We start from the raw sequence: 20,269 nt of genomic DNA on the forward strand, positions 1-20,269 counted from the left end.
ATGCAGAAGAGCAAACTTCGAAATTAGCCATTTTTGGTACTCGTCGAATAAATGCTCTATATGATGCTCTATAACTCTGTAAACGAGTTAGCCACCCATAAAACTTTAAGGGGTTACATGGGTTTTGAGGGGCCAAAAAGGAAGCACATTTTCTATAATTTTATAGAAATATGAAATATTGTATTTTTTTCAAGCAACATAAGCTAAAATAATATAATTCGGTTAGTTTTTTCGAAAAAATGTATAGAAATGTGCATCCTTTTTCGCCCTTAAAACCCGTGTACCTCCTTAAAGTATACATGTGTTTATTTTGTCATTATGCGCACGGTTTCGAGCAAGAAACGCTTCTTTCGATCGTGACCTCTTCTTGTCAGGAAGATATCTCTGCCTCCCGCGAGGATCTGGCCGCGATATTTCCAGGTTTCTCCCGGTTCGCGGCGGCTAAATTTCCTCGAACTGGGTTAACGCAACCGTGACCCCTTTCCGATCGCGGAATCTCGTTTCGATGAAGCACGAACATGATCGAGCGAAACATCGCTCGCTCCCATGCGGAGAACAAATAAAACAGAGGAAAAAAGAATCATCGCGATCCGTGCTCCGTTTTTGTCTTTCGTGTTGCGTCGAAAGCCCTATCCCCGTCGGCAAACGCGAACCCGAAATTGAATTTTTAGAAGTATACTGCATTTCGGAGTTACACGATACCTATACACGCAGATATTGCTTACGACGGTTCTCCATCTCTTCTGAGACGCATGGTATCCAGCAAGAATATTTTCCCGTTTTTGGTTATTTAGCGTTGAGCTAATAATTCAAGTTTCCACAAACTTAGCAACGAGAAAGACTAGTTAAAATATGAAATTTTAATACGTAGACTCGATTGGAAAGTTTTTCTTTCCCGCAGTTTTCAATTTGGCTCCTTAGATGGCCACCTTTTCATTGAGTTAAGTTTCTTCCACCTTTAATTATAATTTAAACCGTCCCATGGCTAACTTTACTCGATGCCAAGTTTCTTCAAACTTTAATTATAATATAGGCCACTGGACGGCTAACTCTTCTCGCTGTCAAGTTTATTGCCAAGTCCTCGAGGAGTCGAATCTTCAAGAATCGAATACTTTGGAGTATTCACGCAAAAGGAATGCCGCGTCCTAAAACCCGTTCTTCTCTTCAGGTTCCACCTCGAATCCCGCGCGACAGTCCGTAGGCTCTCCTGATCAGGAAATCTCGTTTCCGCGGGAAATGGGGTCTCGAAGTGACGGGCGAGGCGAAGCGGAGTTGTTTCGTTGGAAATAAAACCGAAGGAACGGACATTTTATAGCTATCGAAGGGCCTGTACAGATCCGCGAGCCAATTGGTGGGTTGCTACCCAGCGCTGGCCACGCGTGGACTTTTTTAAAATAATAGACATTTTTAACGCAAAGGACTCTCTTCGTACAATAATCAAGGATCTACTCACGCAACGCTCTTTCCAAGAACGCTAAAGCTTTTCGGATCGAATGGAGCTTGTTTGGCGGAGGCCCGCGGCAGCGATCAGTCATCGGAATTGAATCCAGTGGCATCGTTCGTGCCCGATCTTTTCCAAACTTTCGTCACAGGGTTTCGACCACTTCGGCCCGGGGGGAATAAACTACAACACGGACTTCCCAAGATGGGTGGGAATCCTAATCCCGCCGTAAACCACCCCCTTCGTCCTGTAGGAGTCGACTTCGCGGCTTCGGAGCGTTTCAAGATTTCGTCGCGTCGCGTCGAACGTGCAGAAGAGTGCGGCGTCTTCAACCGTGCGCGAGAAAAGTTTCCGAAGCCGTGGCGGATGTACGAGTTTCATCTCGAAATTTTGTATTCACGAGGGAGCAGAGTCGAAGACCCCCCCCCCACCCCCCTTTCCCCAACCACACACGTTGGCGGTAGAAGTTTCGCCTTGTTCGTCGGAGCCTTCTGTTCCCGACTCATCGAGAACCATCGTCCCTCGGTTCCGATTTTTCGAACGCGTCGACTTTGCTTTCATTCCGGTTTTACGATCGCAGGTGAAAAAGGAAAAACCGCTTCCTCCTTGCCTCTGAGATACGAGGAAATAACTTTGCGACTACGGCCAGGAGTCCTTGGAGTCGATGGAATCCGTCAGAGGTAACGAAACTGTTGTTTGTTGGTTGCAATTTCACTTTCCAAGGTGTCGCTTAATTTTTCGATGATTATTTTGTTCGTAAGGTAAAATCATTACGCTTCTCTCACCGACTTGTAAGACGTCAGGGAAGGAATGCAGATTAAACAAAAAAATTTGTCGAGGTAATGAAATCGGTCGAAAATCGGTCAATTGTCGAGGGGCGTGGATCGATCCCCTCTGCTAAATTAAGACGAAGCATCGAATCCATCGTTCATGAACTCGCTAAAATTAACTGTTCGCGAATCCGCGTATCGGTGGGCTGGGTACATAGTTTAGTGCCGCTACGAGGTCCATAATCTCGCCGAGAATGATGTATCGTCGCGTCGCGCGATTGTTCGATGACCTAGAATTCCATTATCGAATTCTGGGTATCTATAGCCTATGGGCAGCCGACGGATGCCGACATTCGCACGCGAAACTCGCTCGTCGCAGCCTGTCATTGGTTTTCGAGACTGGATATATCCGCGGCGCGGCACGAGTCCGTGGATGGCAAATGGATTTCTGGTACGGGAGCTGTACATCCTCTCAACCCTCTAAAAAATGACGAATTTCTCTTCGATCGTTTAGCCCTGTAGCTGAAAGAATCCACGAACGGCAATCGAAGGGAAAACGGAAGTAAAAGAGAAGTCTCACCCCGAATGTTTGACTTCTCATCGCGAATGCTAAGTAACCACTTCTCGAGGAGCTAATTTGGCTCGTACCGCCAATTAGGGATGGGCCATTTATTTCGGAAGGGTCGGCAGCTGCGCCCCGTTCGAGACACAATTTAATATGCATATCGCGCCCCCGCGGAATCGATAATCAACGGCGGCCAGTGACCACAATGACACCGTAAATCAACCCCGAAGCGATTCATAGAGCTCCACCGATCCAGAAGATGCCGGGCGTTAATTATTCAGAGGATACGGACACGCTTGGGCGTGTAATTGTATCGTGGAAATCGATACCATGTGGTTTTTTTCTGCGGAAAACTCGACAGACTCCTCGAACCGCGGAAACTGGCCGTGCGAACTCTCGTGGAAATCGATTTTATAAGCTGAACCCTCGATCCCTGAATACATTCTAGTCGATGAATGTTCGAATCGTGTTTACCTTTTGACGTAAACGTAAAGTTTATAGGGTCGTTTACACACCGCGGGTTTGTTCAATTTCGAACGAGCTGTTGTTTCTCGCGATTTCACCCGTGTGATAAAATCGGTTCAGTCGTTCCAGAGATTACCCCCTACATACAAACAAATTTCGCTTCTTTACAATATTAGTATAAATGATTCAAGCTAACGACGAACGTAATCTAACCGATCAAATGATAAAGCGTCCAACGTTGAAACGTGTTTAATTGATATTGTTAAGCGATCGAAGATTCACCGGTCGTTAACAATGATGCGAAGAGATCGTTCCAGTAAATAACGCGACAGCGTAGGCGGGCTGCATCGATGAGTCGCGTTCGTCTAGTCCAGCGTTGCGCTCAATTGTATGCACCAATGAAAAGGGTGCCGCTTAATTAAACAACAACACATCGGGAATCTCTCTTCAACTAGCACTCCATCCGTTAATTTATTTGTTTTTCAAAAACTCGTCGGCGCTAAGAAACACGAGACAAACTTGATGCGCTACTGGAGTCTTTTGTAGCGCGGTCATTAACGGCACTCGCGTCGTCACAATTGGAGAATATTTCATTTCCAATTATTCGCGGATAATTATTCCGCGCGGGTAATCGCGGCTGATCATGTTTCGTTACTGGTGCGAGTATCATCGACGAATGGTACACTCGCACCTGAATGCTTATCGACTCTGTTTTAAGCGTTAACAGAAATAATCGACTGTACGAAAAACGAAGAAATTTACAGCTAGCCTCGTGTATTCTACCGAAGCAAAGTCGCCTCGTTGCTCTCGAGGACCGTGTAATTTTCGAGTTAGCCATCCGGGAAGCTGACGCACAGAAGCACGCACTACACTTTTCTTTCAACGAGGACGAGGAATGCGCTTTCTTGCGTCCCTAGTCCGCGACTTCAAAGAAAATTGGGAATTTTTCTGGCTACCTCGCTGGTCCCACGACGAATATGTGTAACGCACGTACGCGAGCACGAAAGTCACCCGGCTTTTCGTCGCGACGCAATAAACGGAATGCAGGGCGTTCCCCGCGAAGAAAAGGGAAGAAATAAGATAAAAAATAAACGGAGAATGGGAAATGAAAAGTCTAATAAGGCGTGGTAGCGGCCGATCGTTGCTCGAAAGAAGGAACGCGACAAAAGGTGCCTCCGCATTTTTCAGCGTTTTCCATCGTCCTCGGCTCCCGTTTCCCAGGCGTCGACGATTTTTCCTCGTATTTTCCGTCTTTCTCCCGCGGGAAATGACGTTAAGGCGGTCAAAGCCCCGAGAAACACGGGCCGCGGAAACAAACGAGCGCTACGCTTTTACAAATCCGGATCCGCACCCGAGACTGCGTCAAATTAAATGCAACGCTAATGGTTTAGCGCCCTGGAATTGCCCTGCGGTGGAGGACGAACCGGGGCGTTTCCCAAGCGTCGTGAAATTTTAAGAAGATATACAACGTCTTACAAAAGAAACGCTTTATTAGGTAACAAAATTCCAAAGCTGCTGTTAATTTATGAACAATTCTTTTTTTTTAAATTAATTTTAAGCAACTTTGACCATCTTTAGCTTACCCGTTCACCCCTGCTTCGAGGTCTCGGTGGTACTTCTTTCCCTCGTGGACATCGAACGAAAAATTTCAAGAGTCCGCGATAAGAATTGCCGCCCTGAGAAGGAAATGAGGCGCTAAAGATAAAGAAATGGAACGTGACCGGTCGAATCGCGCTCCTCGCATCAACCGCCATACTTTCAAGAGAAACACTTTTCTCCTGATAAATAGATCTGCTGGGTAGAAGGTGGTTCCTGGAACGAACCAGAGGATCGTTTCCCTTCGTTTCTTCTCCTTGGATAGGCTGTCCTCTTAGAGGCGACACGTCGTTCGCTGGCTCTCGAGGCCATTCTTCTCTGGCGATATCGAAACGAGACAGTTCATCGCGGTTGAATGGTTCCGCTGCGATGTTTTCCAGCTCGGTTCGCTGGAAAACACGTCCAGCCGCGTTGAAGGTTCGAGGATCGAGGCTGGAATCGTTCAGACCTTCGATCCTGTCCGGATTCCACGATAGAACTTGTTTAAAAACATTCCTCGGCTCTTCGTTTCATAACGTCAGAGACTTGATGTTTCCTGTTTCCGATAGTTTCACGTTCGTTTTAAGGACATGTCCATCCGAGCAAAATTAAAACTCCGATGAAAGATCGCGACGAGGTCGACGATGGCAGGCGGTCAAACGCCGAGGGAAATAATTAAAAGAAAGTTTCATCTAGGAAAAGTATTGCTTCGCTGGATTAAACGGTCGGTCAGAAGTCTCCTTGGCGCCTTTGCAGGGATATCGAATCAGTTTCCGGTTCACGCTTCAAACGAAGAGGAAGGTGGACCGATATCGAATCGAAGGAATACTTTGAAGGACGATATTCGTGTCCCGTCTCTTTGAAACAGCGAGAATTCTACGTCTAGAACAGTCGATCTTGTTCCTCAGGGCTTCAACGACATTTCAAAGTGCTTTTTTTTGCGTTTCTAAGAGAGGAAACTATTACGAAACGCTCGAAAAACACTTGTCATCTGTATTTGTTCTTTGATCGGCTGTGTACTCCGATAATAATTATCTTCTCTGACGTAAGATGTAATTATTCATCGGCTTCTGTAACACAACTGGCGATGTTTCTTAGGTTGGCGGTATAGATAACAGTTTTCTTGCTATCCTTAGCATCCAGATTCTAGAAACTCGATGTAAGTCATTCGTATCCTGAGATGTCGACGAGGAGCATTAATTATAAATTAACACGAATGGTATACGCAGCGCTGTTTTGATAGCGAGAGATTGAAGAAGTGAATCGATTGCTACGAGTAGACACGAGGAGATTGTAGTGGGCTGACGCTTGCGGTTGAGTTGATCGAATTGCTTCAAATTAATCTTTGAAGACCCTTCGAACAGAGGAGCCCTCGAGCTGTTGCCCCTAAAGTTCATCCCTTAATTTGGCTCTGATGGTTGGTGCCAGATGATGGACTACAGAAGACGAAACTTGGCTTTTAGGCGATTGATCGTAGAAAACTAAGCTTGTAGTCGACAGGATTTATCATCGATGGAATTTATCGTCTTTTAGAAAATTAGACTGTTGGATGCATTCGTGTAAAATGTCTGTTTTTTTTCTTTTTGTTTCAGCCTCGGACCTGGACTGCATACGAGCGCTGTTCAACGAGAAGGAGAAGGAACTCTCGTTGGCCGTGGCAAAGGTCGAGGAGCTGACGAGGCAGCTGGAGGAGCTACGAGGTCGACAGAACGCAGCGGGCACTGGGGCTGGAAATGGAGGCGCTGGAGGCGTCGGCGGTGGCGGCGTCGGCGGTGCTGGCAGCGGTCACTTGTCGACGCCAGCCAGCGCCGAGCTCGAAAAGCTCAGGAGGGAGCTTATGGTGAGACCTTTGCTCTTCTTCTATTCTAACGTCCTACAGATGAAAGAATCGATTTGGCCGAGAGAAAGACAGAAGCTCGACATCGTGAAATTGACTCAGCCAGGGTTAAATACTATCGCAGTCTAATCTACCAGCCAGCGGGGTAAATGGTGGCACAATTCCTCTCGCCCGGGGGTCTTTCGAGTCGATTCTATCGTTTGTCGGACCTTAGATGCTTTCATCCACGCTGCAAGATCGTTCAACTACTCGGCGATGGAATTCGCGAAGGATGAAGGTCCTTTTGTCCGTTCGCGATGGCGGCTGCATTTCTGATCGCGCGTTCCATTTGCAGTAAATTGCTCCCTGCCACTGGCGGCTGGACAGTTCGATTTCGGGAAGCTGAAAGGTCCGGAGCTAAAGCGTTTCGCGGATACTCGATGAGAACGGACGCTCCTCTGGGATCCTTTCAGTGGTTAGTTACCGAGCAACGTCGTCAACGGCCAAGAACTTTTCTACCTTTCCCGCCCTTTAAGACTATTCTAGGACTAACTGTAATTAGTAGAAGGCTTAGAAGGTCTGTTTGTTTCATTCCGTCTACAATTACAAAATATTCTGTATCAGAATCGGAGCTTCTAAACTATAATTCCTGTTCAATAATTCATCTACTGAATCCTGTTATATCGATGAAGGTATTTGCCCAGTGGAATTTCAAGCCTGACGACTATAGCCTTAGAACGTTTCATCGATCGTCCTTTTGATGCATCTTGCTACGTCTGTCTGCAATTAAAGAATGCTCAGTATTAGAGCTGGAGCTTCCAGACTCGAGTTTCTGTTCGATATTCCGTCTACTAAATCCTGGTATATCGGTGAAGGTGTTTGTCCAGTAAAGTTTCAAAGCTGACGACTGTAGTCCAAGGGTAGCCTTAGAAGGTCTCTTTGATCGTCCATCTGGTCCTTCCTGTTGCATCGTGTCTATAATTAAAGACTACTTGATATGGGAATCTGAATTTCTAGATTACCACTTTTGTCCAACACTTCATTAGCCACATTACGCTATATCAGCGAAAGAATTTGTCCAGTGGAATTGCAAAACTGACGTCCACAGTCCATTTCAAAGTTAAGCGTAGTTCGCTCTTAACCTCGGAATGTTCATCGATCATCCTGTGACAGTCATGTCGAACGAGTCATATGATACATTCGAAGATGATTCCTATAATCGTGTTCAATTCTGACAGATTCAACAGAAACGATTTCCTTTTCTCGTCGACAGTACCGTAACAAGATGAACGAGCAGCAGAACCAAGTGGTGTCCCAGCAACGGTTGGCCCTGGCTCAGCGACAGGCGGAAATGGCGTCGATCGACGCGAGGATAGCTCAGCTTCAGGGTCGTCTTCAGCGCAAGAGAGCCTTGAATCAACGGCTGAGTCAACAGCTAGGCTCTGGGAACCGCACCAACGCCAACACGGGATTCACGGAGTCCAAACTGGACTTCAACGCTGGAGGAAAGTCTAGACCTGCTGGGAACATAGCTGCGATCGAGCCCTACTCCCACATACCGAACGACAACGACTTCAATCTGAATAAGAACGATCCGAAGTATCAGACGCTGCCGTACAACACCAAATTCACGGTGAACTTCAAGGCTGCCGAAGACGACGTCAACAAAAACAAGATCCAGCACTCGGCCAGCGCTTCCCAGCTGGGTCAGAGGGCGGCCTTCCAGCAATTTGGGCATCAGATCGCTCATAGCCAATCCCAATCGCATATCCAAGGTTCGTGGAATCTCTGTAATTCGGATTAAAGCTTGTAGCGTAACGTCCCAACCCATTGTCCATGACTATCTCGATACTACCTCGAGCTAACATAATTCAGTCTTGATCGTGAGTATTGCTTTCTTTCTTCCAGGTCAATCGCAGCTACTGGGTACCAACCAGCAGCAGCACAACCAAAACATCGCTAGCATGCAGATAAATACTCAGCAGACGTGCAATAATAACAACAATAATAACAATAGCACGAACAATAACCTGATCAGTCCTGTTCACAGCTTCAGCCCGGAAGGACTGTCGCAGAATCTCCGAATTCACCATCAACAGCAACCTCAAACGCAGCAGCAGCAGCAGCAGCAGCAGCAACAGCATGGAACGGGCCAGCAAAAGCAGCACAACATTGGCTCCTCGGCGTCTAGCCTAGGAACGACGATCTCCATCACGCAAACCCAAAACCATCGAAACCTCCAAACTCATCAGAAGCCGGTGTCCAGCGTAGCGCCAAGTTTCTCCGTGAAATCTCAAATCTATCAAACATCCTCCACGAAGATCCATCCGGTGATGCCTCAGACCTTGAGCTTGATAGGTCGCGGACACGCAAACGCGCAGAATTTCGTCGGTCTGAACACCCAGAACCAACAGCAAACGAATCAATCGGTGCCTAGCAATCAGACCAATCAGGAACAAACGTACACGTCGAGGCACAACTATCCAGGCATCCAGCAGCATTCCATCCAGGCCAACAGCCACGTGTCCTCGTCCTATCAGTCTCAGCACTCCCCTAACCTGCCAACGACCATTCACACTTCTTCGTCCAGCGGGCCTAACTTCGGCGGCTCTGTTCAGAGGTACAACCAAATCCAACCGTTGACGAGCTCGTCGTCCAACAACGAGCAGAACGAAAAGATGAAGTTTGACTCGGTGAAAGGCCAAGAGAAGTTTGAGCACGCGTTGTCAGCCAAGCACGAGCAACAGAGGTACGAGCCCAATCCTGTGCTCAAGTACGATCCCCACCAGATCAAGTACGAGCATCCCAAGTACGAGCACAACAAGTACGAGCAGAGCAGCCAATCCACCAAGCTTTACGAACCGTCGAGCAAACACGATCAACCTCCCGGCAATCAGACCAAGTACGACAACGCGCCTAAGCTCGAACAAGGGAAGTACGAGACTGGTGGCCAGACCAAGCACGAGCAGCAGCATCACGGGCCTAAGTATGACCCCAACCAAAACACTCAGCAGTATGGCAAACACGATCAGCACGAGGTGAGGCCGTCGGTCAAGTACGAGTTGAACACGGCATTCAAGCACGAACCTCCCAACAAGTACGAACCTGGCGGGCAACAGTTCAAGCAGGAGCCAGTCAAGTTCGAGAATAATAAGTACGAGCAGAGCTCGACGACCAAGCACGACCACAATGGCAAGTTCGAGATCCCAACGAAGACGCCTGATAAACCATTCGAGTTCGAGAGGCTGAAGAACGAGAACGAGAGAAAGAGTCTAGGCGAGGATAAGACAAAGCCGGCGTTGCCACCGAAACCTAGCAAGCCCAATCCTCCGCCGAGACTCACGCATCACGAGAAGGTGGACACCATCGCGGATGGGGGTGGCGATTGCAAGAATAATATAGCGCTGAGCCCAAGGTTGGTATCATCTGTCGTCGGTATTCTTTCGCGAGTTCAAGAATAGTAGTAGTAGTTGTTGTATTTTCTATTTAATTTGTTAATACAATACTATTTTTGTAAGGCGGGGAATATTGGGGGTGGCCTGCTTTCAATGGGACACATCATATAATTCTGATCCATCATTCGATCGCTTGTCTATCAGCGCAAGCAATGACACCCTTCATTCTCGGTACACGTACATAATATCGTTACCACGTCGCGAACTGGGGACATTAAATTCTTTGAAATCGTAAAATAAAAAGTCTTTCCTTGATCGTGACTGGGATAATCGAGTGAAAAACGATCGATCGAGGCTGATGGTGGAGAACGGCAAAGGTTTCGGGCACAGGATGACAAAACGATTACTGGGTTAATTATAAATGTTAATTAGTCCGCGATCGATTTGGCCGGTGAATCGAAGCCTGTCTCGAATAATAGACACCGAAATAGAACGACTGCTGTTGTGTACGCGGAGACAACAGCTTTTAGTAGTCGCGAGCTCTTCGATCGATCGAGGCCTTGGTTACTGATCGACCTCCTGGCGACGCGCGCTTTTCGTTTGAATCTGTATTCCTAGACATTCGTCGCTCGAGAATATCCTGGTCGTGACGTCGAGTTACTTAGAATCTCTTCTCGAAAACGTCGGTGATCCTCGACTTCCTCTTTCACGTGCTCGATAACGATAATTAAACATTTGCGATTGGTGGACGTGGCAGCCAACCGTGTCGTTTTAACGTTTCTATCGAATCCTCCCCAGGACAGAGAAGGAAGAGGACTTGCCACCGATTCCCACGTCAGAGCCACCGGAGTCTCCCACGGAAACGCAATTCGGCAACCATCAAATCATCAAGGCTCGGCCTCTGACCCTGAAGAAGGCGCCCATTTCCGAGCAGCCGAAGCTTCGTTACGCTAAATCCAATGTTCACGTGTCGATAAACAGACGAATTGAAATGCCACCGGCGTTCCTGTTCCCGGAGACCGAGATTCCAGCTGACTTGATGCAAACGGAGCAACAACAACAGCAGCAACAGCAACAGCAGCAGCAGATCATCGATACGACGGACAATTGCAAGAAGAGCAACCCGATCGAGGACGTGATCAGCAATGAGAAGCTGGAAGAGTCGGACATCATCGACGCTCTGAACGTGATCAACATCGAGGACAAGGCGAAGGCGCAGAAGGACTGCGACAGAAGAACGGAACTGGACCTGGACGGAAAGAGCAACGATGTGATGAGGAGGAAGAAGGGGAACCTGAAATCCAGCACCGGAAAGGCGAATCTCTCGAGGAGGGTATCCTTTGATCCTCTGGCTCTCCTCCTAGACGCTAGTCTCGAGGGTGAACTCGAGCTGGTAAAGAAGACTGCCAAAGAAGTGGCCAATCCTAGCTCAGCCAATGACGAAGGCATCACCGCCCTGCACAACGCCATTTGCGCCGGTCACCTGGAGATCGTCAAGTTCCTTGTCGAGTTTGGCTGCGACGTCAACGCGCAGGACAGTGACGGATGGTAAGCCTTGACGTTTGTGTGCTTACTCTGTTTCGAATCTTCTTCAATGATTCTCAGATCTATTTGATTAAACCTATTTGATTAATTCGTACACTTTTGTTACAGGACTCCGTTACATTGCGCCGCTAGCTGCAACAACCTGTCGATGGTTAGGTTTCTAGTGGAGCATGGAGCCTGTATTTTCGCCACCACCCTTTCTGACCACGAAACCGCGGCGGAGAAGTGCGAGGAAGATGAAGAGGGCTTTGATGGCTGCTCGGAATACTTGTATAGTTAGTACTTTGATAAATTATCGTACACTCTCCTTGCCTATGAACCATACCGATTAATGCATCTATCAAATTCGGTACGAATGATAGGCGTGGTACGAGAATCCCTTGAACGAAACAGCTCATTTGTAACGGAAGTGAGGATCGATGGAGTCGATCAATTATCGTTACCCTGATCCCTCGAATTCTTGGCACTATTTGTAACCAATTAACGCGAGCTTGTTGCGTCTCGTTACAGGTGTTCAGGAGAAGCTCGGTATAATGAACAACGGTCAGGTCTACGCCGTGTTTGACTACGAGGCGCAACACAGCGACGAGCTGACGTTGAAGAACGGTGACTCCCTGGTTGTGCTTCGTAAGGGCGACGACAACGAGAGGGAGTGGTGGTGGAGCAAACTGGGACACAAGGAAGGCTACGTGCCACGGAATTTACTTGGCGTAAGTTGCAGACCTTCCCCGCGAAAGAGTCCAAATACGAGGCCATCTACCTACCTACGAAATGCTATTTGTCAATGTTATATTTGTTTTTAGATCGCTGTGATCCATGCTAATCGTTTTGTTACAGTTGTATCCAAGGGTGCAGCCATCGAAGGTGGACTGAAGGGACGCGTCTCGCCCCACAAATCTGTACTAATCCGATGATTCATCATTACCACAGTATTCGATTCGCAGCTTTATCTCGTTAAGTATCATAGTTGCATCGTCGTCACATTACCAATGTTATCTTATTTAATCGCGTCCCATTGTCATCCGTAAGAAGCGAGTGAAGGAGTTCTTATATAGTTTACTTGTCTCTTTTTTTTTTTTTATATATTTTCTAAGACGAAAGCCGGTAATTGCTAATAGACCCGGATCGAAAGGTCGCTTCCGTAAGTTAATGTCGTTGAAGAGAGGAGCGAGGGTGTCGACTCGTTGTTTCTCGATCGATAGAAAATCATCTTCAACGACGAGAAAACGCGCTCGCCGAACGTGTAGGAAAATCGAATAACGATACGATTAAACACAGTGTAACGAACAATTAGGATGTGATTAGTTAGCTCCAGGAACAGTAGCATCGACCGAAGAAACGGCATCACAAAATTGACCCTTTCACTGTGGCGCCCTTCGAGTTACCCCACCATAAATATCTAAAATACGCAAAACCGTTGCACTAAGCGTATACATACGTCGATGGAAAGGTTAAGCATCACGCACACAATTTCGTTACATTCGGTTTGGTTTATTTATTCGCACAAAAGAAAAATGCAAAAATAACAAAATATGTTTAAAATTTGTAATATTTTTTTTTGAGATACTCTAATGAATACCTACCGTTTAACTTTTACCAGTCCAATTTACAGTGTGCTTATTCACTGTTCAACGTCTCATAAGAATTGTTCGCATTCGTAGCCTGCACGTTAGTCAGTTCCTTCAACGAAACAGTACAAAAGAAAAATTTCAATTTCGCTCCCCGTAATTACGCTCTTAGGTCGACGACTTGCGTACGTTCAGAGTCGAAACGTTTACATTTAATATACGTCTCTCGAAGCAGAATTCGCGTCGTGGTGGAGATGACTTTTAAAAGCTTCTCTTTGCATTCTGTTCTTCGCGAACTCGGTGGAAAAATAGTCTGCCGAATGTCGATGTACTGGCTCTACCATTAATCCTATGCGGTCCTATGTTGTATGAGGCTCGACAAAAATTTCTTTCAATCAACACCTCCAAGGAACAAATTTTTATTTACACGCGACCATGCGAACGTCTCGTTGCAAACACCACGATATATATGTATAAGGGTACTTAATGTTTGATTTGTTTCACCTAAATGGTACTATTTAGGTGAAGTCAGATTATTGTTACGTTTTTATTCGTCAGCAGCGAAATTTTCCAAATCCGATAGACACGGCTTCGGATTTCGAAAATGTTCCTAAGGAAGTATAATGTAATCTTGCCAATACGCACTTCGAATGATCTGTAACGAAAATAAGCGTGCGAATGGAGAAGTCCCAGGAGCCTTGATGACATTTCTTTTTTTCGTTTTTATATGTATCGCCAGCACCTGGTATCTCCGATAATCGACTTAACACTTGCCTAGACTTGTATAATTGATAATTATCACCTAGGTCAGATTCGAATGTCCAGACGTCAGAAAGGTTCTGAGCCCATTTTGTTGTACTGTTTAGAGATATGTACAGTAGTACGTGAAAGAATTACAAACGCTCTCAGAAAATTTCTGACGTGTTTAACTCGTAAATGAAGTATGTGCCTTTCAGAAGTAATAAGGGATATATTATGTAAGAATGCATGATATATTATGACGAATAAATTGTTTTCAATAGAAAATCGTTACAAATATCGTTTAATGTCATGTGTAATATAGACGAACAGTGATACCAAATGGGGGTAAGTAGCCGTCCGTTATTTCTAAAAAAAATACTCTCGGCGCATAAAATATAAGATAAAATCATTATAAATACCATAAAACAAGAGAGAAAATGTCCACCACGAATTATAAATAATTACAGTCTAGCGATACGCGAGTCTTAAATAAGTTAGTTTTTAGAATATAGGTAGCATGCATTTCAAGTGATGTAACATAATAAGCGAAAAAGTCACGCGCAAACTTAACATAAATCTAATGCGAATACTTGAAGTTTTGTAATATAAAAATATCATTTGGACATCTCAAATACTTTTATGACTATGTCAATAGTATTTCATATAAATCTCATAGAGTACTTGAAGAGTTTTTGTACAAACAAATAGTAAAAAAATATAATTAATTTAACAGTGAAAACTGTTAAGACCTCTATAGGGTCTTTACACGACGAACGTTGATATTAAAATATCTGTATATATTAAAAATATATATGTATATAAACATATGTTAACACTTGTAATACGTATGGCCTCTTTGTTTAATGTTAACGATGTAATACGACTAAGTTTTGTTGTTCGCAAGAAAAATGAATACCTAAATTTCATTGTTTTTTACTTCGTTTATCAACTGTAGGCAAATCTTTATGTCTTCGCAATCGTCGACCATAGCATCAAGCCTTAAACACACAAAACAAACTGTGTTAGACTAATGTAGAATTTATGAATTTAACTTCTTTTCGTATTAATACCTGTCAGCAAACATATCTAATATCGAGGTTGGGAAGTTCCCTTTTTTCAAAGCTTGAGAACAAAAGTGCGTCAAATTTTTAAAACATTTGCATGCCAAATTACAAAGAGTTTTATTTTTGCACTTCAATAATTGCTTTGTAATATTCCATGCTGCATATGTGTAATGCATTACTGACATCCAGTGCTGAGACTCTACAAGTCTCTTTCCCTGATCTATGATAGCTTTCTACATGAAATCAGTACAATGTTAATAATAAATTAAAATAAAAAAAACTTGAAACCAAAAGGTTCAAGAACTAAGTTCAATAGAAAAAATGAGTGCTAATAAAATATAAACATTGCACCTGATAAGCATCCAAATGAATATATGCACAATTGTTTGCTGAATCATCCAAGTTACAACACACTGTACTAGTATAAATGTTCTGCACTAAATTGTTTAAGGTATCAATTAATGGTTGAGTATCAGCCACTGGCATTTTCTTCAAAAGAACATTACGTAACTTTTCTCGTTCGCTCAGAGTACCATCTTCCTGCATGGACACTATGTCTGTAATCATCTGCACCAACTGTTCGTGACTCAGACCTCGCAAGCCATTTATTAAATTTCCTGTGAAATGCGAATTACTGGTAGCCAATAGGCTTTGTGACTTTTTCTTTTTCTCTGGTGTTGTATATTGAGACTCGTTATTGTCCCCAAGTGCAAGCCTTTTTCTTGGTGTGCTTCTTAATACCATGGTAGATTTTGATGGACTTTTCACTGGGGTACGATCTCTGGAACTTAAGCTGAAAAGGTTTTGGCTCATTATTGTACTACACTTCTTCAATAAGAAAAACCTTTTGCACAACACTCTTACAATTACCTGAAAAGACTATTTCTTTTACATGTATCAAGATCAGGTGACCAAACAATGGGTCTACGACGTCGTCCACGCTTTTGTATTACTAGTTCATCGGGACTGGGTGCAGGACTCCAAGAATCAGAGCCGTGTCGGCTGTTTAAAAAATTGTCCATTGCATTTACTTCGGTTGAAATGGCGTCTCCTAAAACACACGAATCAAAACTAAAAAGAATGCAAAAAGGATAATTGATCACGCGTAAATTTTCAGAAACGCACCAGGCGATGGAACAGAATTATTGACAGGGATTACGGCTAGAGCTTGTCGAGCAGATCTTCTACGCATTCCGTCGGGTCTTCGCAGAAGGTCTCTAGTCGTCGGGGTATTCATTTCTCACAGAAAAACAAAGAATTCTCTTAATATGTAACCTATGTTTCTTCAATGAATGCTGCACTTCAATATGATATGTAAAACGTCGATATTTCTCTTCGACACACACACAATCGGTATTTAGCTATCTCGCATTATTCGCCAACAAAGTGAACAAGATTATTATTTAAAAATACAGGAAAAAGTGTACCTAATGTCACAACAAATGCATTACAGATTGAAAAAAAATGATCACAACAACGCGTCAGACACTATTTTGTGGGCCTAAACAGGGTCACAAATGGCGGGAATGAATCTGATTGGTTCTTCCGATATAAAATGATACTGAAACCTGTTGCACTGACTACACTATATACACTTGTACAGTTTTTAATGGTTTCGAATTCTAACACTAAGCGAACGCGTATTTACACGTCATAACTGAAAAACTAAACACGCTCCAACTGAAAGAGCTAAGAATTTCGTCTAATACTATACGTTGAGTATTATGATTTATCTTATTATTTTTCTTAATATCTAACGATCCCTCATTAATTTTGCAAATTCACGTTCCATTCTAATTCTATATTATAAATTTCTGTACAGTTCTTTAGAAAAATATCGTTCACCCTGTGAATGAGACTTAAGTTTTGCATATCAATAGAATTCTTATTTAGACTCGTAGTTCTACTGTATTTTTGAGAACAAGTTGAATAGTTACGTTCGTTAGAATTAATAATTAAGCAATAAGAAGCTATTATTACACATATCAAAACTATCTGTCACTAATTGTCACTTTATAAATTAGGTTATGTTATTAACATGAAGTTTGAGCACGTGGGTCCTGTAAGACTTCTACTATTGCATACGTTGTGTTGAAAACATTAAAATACAGTCAAGTTTCAAATATTTCTCTTGAAGTGTTCACGAATCTAAAGAAGAGTGGCATCGCGTTGTTAAACATTAGTGAATTTATATACACATTTACGATATGGATGAATTATTAAGCGATAAACGGTTCGCCCACATTGCGAGGGATCCTAAATTTAAAAGGATCCCAAAAAATGAACGAAAAGTGAAAATCGACAAGAGATTTCAAAGTATGTTTAAGGATAAAAAGTTTACAGTTCAATATACCGTTGATAAGCGTGGTAGACCTGTACAAGAAACTTCGTCAGAAAATCTTAGAAAATATTATGATTTACCTAGCAGCGATGAAGAAGAAGAAGAGGATGAAAAAAAAACTGATACACATCAGTTAAAAAAACTAAGTTCTACAATGGATAATATAGATAATCAAGATCAAAGCGATAGTTCATTGGACAATTGTTTTTCAAGCAATGGAGAATTGCTTCGTATTAAACCAACAGAAGAAAACAATATAGATTCTGAAAGATGTAATGAATCTGAATCTGATGCAGAGAGCATAACAAACACAGAGAGTTTGGAAACAGATATAAAAGAGAGTAAAAAACAATTGTTAGTCAGAAGGCAAAATGAATCTACTAGCCTCCCAAATAAAATTAAAGAAAAGTTAAGAGATTTAAGTGTAAATTATGCTAGAGGTGAAGGAGTTTTGTTGACAGATAGTTCTTCTGATGAAGAAAGCTCTGATGACTCTGGTAATATTACATGATATAATGCATGAATAACTCTTTTAATAGATGATTGTATAAATTTATCAAAAATATAATAATACATATTTTGATTAGATGAAGAAGAGATTGAACATAACTGGGGTGAATTAGACAAAGAAGCAGAGACAACTGATCAAATTACACATCGATTAGCAGTGTGCAACATGGATTGGGATAGAATACGCGCTATAGATTTGTTAGTCTTATTTAATTCATTTTTACCTAGTGGAGGTGTTATTCGTTCAGTTATGGTAAGAATAAGTGATGATCAAGCAAAGTAAGTGCATTTATCAATCTTTATAACTAAATAATTTCAGATTTATCCATCAGAATTTGGTCTACAACGCATGAAAGAAGAAGAAATTACTGGCCCAAAAGAATTGACACAAATTAATAATGAAAGAGGACTTGATGAAAATGATGTATACATTGCGTTATTTTTATATCTAATTATTATTGTAACAACTACAGTTTACTATAATTTTACAATTTACTTTTGTAGGATGAAGAGGGATCAACATATCATATGGAAAAATTAAGACAATATCAATTAAATAGATTAAAGTATTACTATGCTGTTGTTGATTTTGATTCTGCTGAGACAGCAAATAAAGTTTATACAGAGTGTGATGGCACAGAGTATGAATCCACAGCAACAAAATTGGATCTTAGATTTATACCAGATGATATGGAATTTGATCAGGTACGTTGTTTAGTTTTTAAGCCTATAAAATATATTCACTGTACATGAACTTAGATGCCTACTTTAAGACTCCTAAAGAAGTCTGTAATGAAGTGCCGCCATTGTCAAAATACCAACCAAGGCAATTCACAACTACAGCTCTACAACAAGTTAAAGTGGAGTTAACATGGGACGAAACAAATCCAGAAAGGTTAGAGATTGCACAAAAATTAAATTCTGGAAAGCTTGATCAGCTCAATCAGCATGATTTACAAGGTTATTTAGCTACTGATTCAAGCAGCGATGAGTCAGGTACATTTTTAACACTTTATTATTTATTATTCAATATGATATGTCATTATCATGTTTCTGTATTAACAGAGGAAAAAGAGATAGAAAAAGAATCCCAACAAAATAAAAGTGATTCTGAAGCTGAAACAAATGCAGATCCAATTGAAAAGTATAAAGCTTTGTTGAAGGAGATAGAAGAACAGGAGGAAGAAAAGCAAAAGAAAGACGTTGGATTAGAATTTACGTGGGGGATAGGAACAAAAGAGAAAGCTGAAAAGTTAGTAAAGGAAAGAATGAAAAAAGATGCAAATCTGACGCCGTTTGAACAATACTTGGAAAAACGTAAAGAAAAAAAGAAAGCAAACCGCGAAGAGCGAAAAAATCGTCAAAATGCTGATAAAGACATATCTGCAAACTCTGAAGACTCTGGAATGTCTGATTCGGATGCAAGTGAAATTGATAGAACAAATACAAATTACAAATCATCCTCATCTGCAAATAAAAAGACTATGAAAAATGATAATTTTGTTTCGTCAGACAATGAAGACGAAGCACAACGCAAAGCCGAGTTAGAACTTCTTCTGATGGATGGAAGTGAAAACAACGGTAAACAACATTTCAATATGAAAAAGATAGAAGAAAATGCTACAATGACGAAGTCTAAGCAAAAGCGACTAAATAAAAAGAAGAATAAACAAGATCAGATAATGGAGGACAATTTTGAAGTGAATGTACAAGATTCGAGGTTTAATGCATTGTTCACATCGCATCATTTCAATATTGATCCAGCGGATCCACACTACAGAAGAACAAAGGGTACGGAAGCTCTAATAATAGAGAAATTAAAAAGGAGAACCAATGATACCACCACTAACGTAAGTAGAACTCATTCTATAACATAATTTTGTAATTTAATATATTACGTTTACCCATGTATTAATTTTATACAATTCATAGGAAAGTGGAGTCAAGCAACCAAAGTTGATGCCTAACGCAGAACTTCAAACATTAGTTAAATCAGTGAAGAGGAATACAAAAAATATTTTACGAGCAATAAAGTGACAGTTTTTGTTTAAAATAAACATAATCCTGTTGCGATTTTGATTGAAATTAAATAAATATGAACACTTTCCGAAAGTGTTGCATAGTTATTTTTATTGGCCATTTACCATTGTTTCTTACCTATCAACGAAATGTCATATGGTGTTAGAAGGTATTAGGAGTTTTTAGGAGATGTTGGTAGATGTTAGAGGGTGATGGAAGACGTTAGGAGGTTTCAGGAGTTGTTAGAGGATGTTAAGGGTTATCGAATGATAAGTTAGTGTCAGTAACCGGTAACTAACGCGGCGTGAACGAATAGTGAACGAAATGTTAGTTGCCATCAACTTGGTGCATGTATGCCCTTGTTAGATATCAACCGAAGTTAGCCAGTTTGTAGGCGGGGTTGCTATATCGCAGGCGCAAAGGTGCCCCTGGTATCCAGCAACCGATACTGGTC

The 20,269-nt window shown here is 42.5% G+C and overlaps 3 protein-coding genes across 10 annotated transcripts in view; 2 read left to right on the plus strand and 1 right to left on the minus strand.

The window, feature by feature from the left end:
* Positions 1 to 14,166, plus strand: part of LOC128895339 (myb-like protein P) — a 91,918-nt gene extending 77,752 nt beyond the window's left edge. For all 7 annotated transcript variants that reach the window (XM_054157856.1, XM_054157857.1, XM_054157854.1 and 4 more), the window contains 7 exons: positions 6,409 to 6,656; positions 7,906 to 8,407; positions 8,541 to 10,047; positions 10,826 to 11,575; positions 11,681 to 11,847; positions 12,083 to 12,282; positions 12,410 to 14,166. In XM_054157856.1, the coding sequence (XP_054013831.1) occupies positions 6,409 to 6,656; positions 7,906 to 8,407; positions 8,541 to 10,047; positions 10,826 to 11,575; positions 11,681 to 11,847; positions 12,083 to 12,282; positions 12,410 to 12,445 (3,410 nt within the window). In that variant the 3' untranslated portion in view covers positions 12,446 to 14,166. The remainder of the gene's footprint in view (positions 1 to 6,408; positions 6,657 to 7,905; positions 8,408 to 8,540; positions 10,048 to 10,825; positions 11,576 to 11,680; positions 11,848 to 12,082; positions 12,283 to 12,409) is intronic.
* Positions 14,167 to 14,313: 147 nt separating this feature from the next.
* LOC128895351 (uncharacterized) lies at positions 14,314 to 16,441 on the minus strand. The gene is made up of 5 exons (XM_054157879.1): positions 16,071 to 16,441; positions 15,816 to 15,996; positions 15,297 to 15,738; positions 14,952 to 15,178; positions 14,314 to 14,879 (listed from the first exon to the last, which is right to left on the minus strand). Exons 1-5 carry the CDS (start codon positions 16,180 to 16,182, stop codon positions 14,798 to 14,800), a joined length of 1,044 nt encoding a protein of 347 aa, XP_054013854.1. The 5' UTR covers positions 16,183 to 16,441; the 3' UTR covers positions 14,314 to 14,797.
* Positions 16,442 to 16,585: 144 nt separating this feature from the next.
* Positions 16,586 to 19,926, plus strand: LOC128895345 (ESF1 homolog). Of its 2 annotated transcripts, none has more exons than XM_054157866.1 (8): positions 16,586 to 16,659; positions 16,970 to 17,783; positions 17,874 to 18,049; positions 18,116 to 18,220; positions 18,301 to 18,501; positions 18,570 to 18,792; positions 18,862 to 19,646; positions 19,729 to 19,926. In XM_054157866.1, the coding sequence occupies exons 2-8, from the start codon at positions 17,153 to 17,155 to the stop codon at positions 19,831 to 19,833; spliced, it is 2,226 nt and encodes a 741-aa protein (XP_054013841.1). In that variant the 5' UTR covers positions 16,586 to 16,659; positions 16,970 to 17,152; the 3' UTR covers positions 19,834 to 19,926. The 2 variants fall into 2 exon arrangements, with proteins under 2 accessions (XP_054013841.1, XP_054013842.1); XM_054157867.1 differs by having other exon boundaries at positions 16,644 to 16,664.
* The last annotated feature ends 343 nt before the right edge of the window (positions 19,927 to 20,269 follow it).

Source organism: Hylaeus anthracinus, unplaced genomic scaffold, assembly GCF_026225885.1.
Source record: "Hylaeus anthracinus isolate JK02 unplaced genomic scaffold, UHH_iyHylAnth1.0_haploid 5, whole genome shotgun sequence".
Taxonomy (NCBI): Eukaryota; Metazoa; Arthropoda; class Insecta; order Hymenoptera; family Colletidae; genus Hylaeus; species Hylaeus anthracinus.

Coding starts and splice junctions, on each gene's coding strand:
- LOC128895351 (XM_054157879.1), bottom strand. CDS start 16,182: ATGAATACCCCGACGACTAGAGACCTTCTGCGAAGACCCGACGGAATG. Junction 15,997..16,070: donor TAATTCTGTTCCATCGCCTG/GTGCGTTTCTGA, acceptor CGTGTGTTTTAG/GAGACGCCATTTCAACCGAA. Junction 14,880..14,951: donor TTAGATATGTTTGCTGACAG/GTATTAATACGA, acceptor TGTGTGTTTAAG/GCTTGATGCTATGGTCGACG.
- LOC128895345 (XM_054157866.1), top strand. CDS start 17,153: ATGGATGAATTATTAAGCGATAAACGGTTCGCCCACATTGCGAGGGAT. Junction 18,502..18,569: donor ATGATATGGAATTTGATCAG/GTACGTTGTTTA, acceptor GCCTACTTTAAG/ACTCCTAAAGAAGTCTGTAA. Junction 18,793..18,861: donor TTCAAGCAGCGATGAGTCAG/GTACATTTTTAA, acceptor CTGTATTAACAG/AGGAAAAAGAGATAGAAAAA.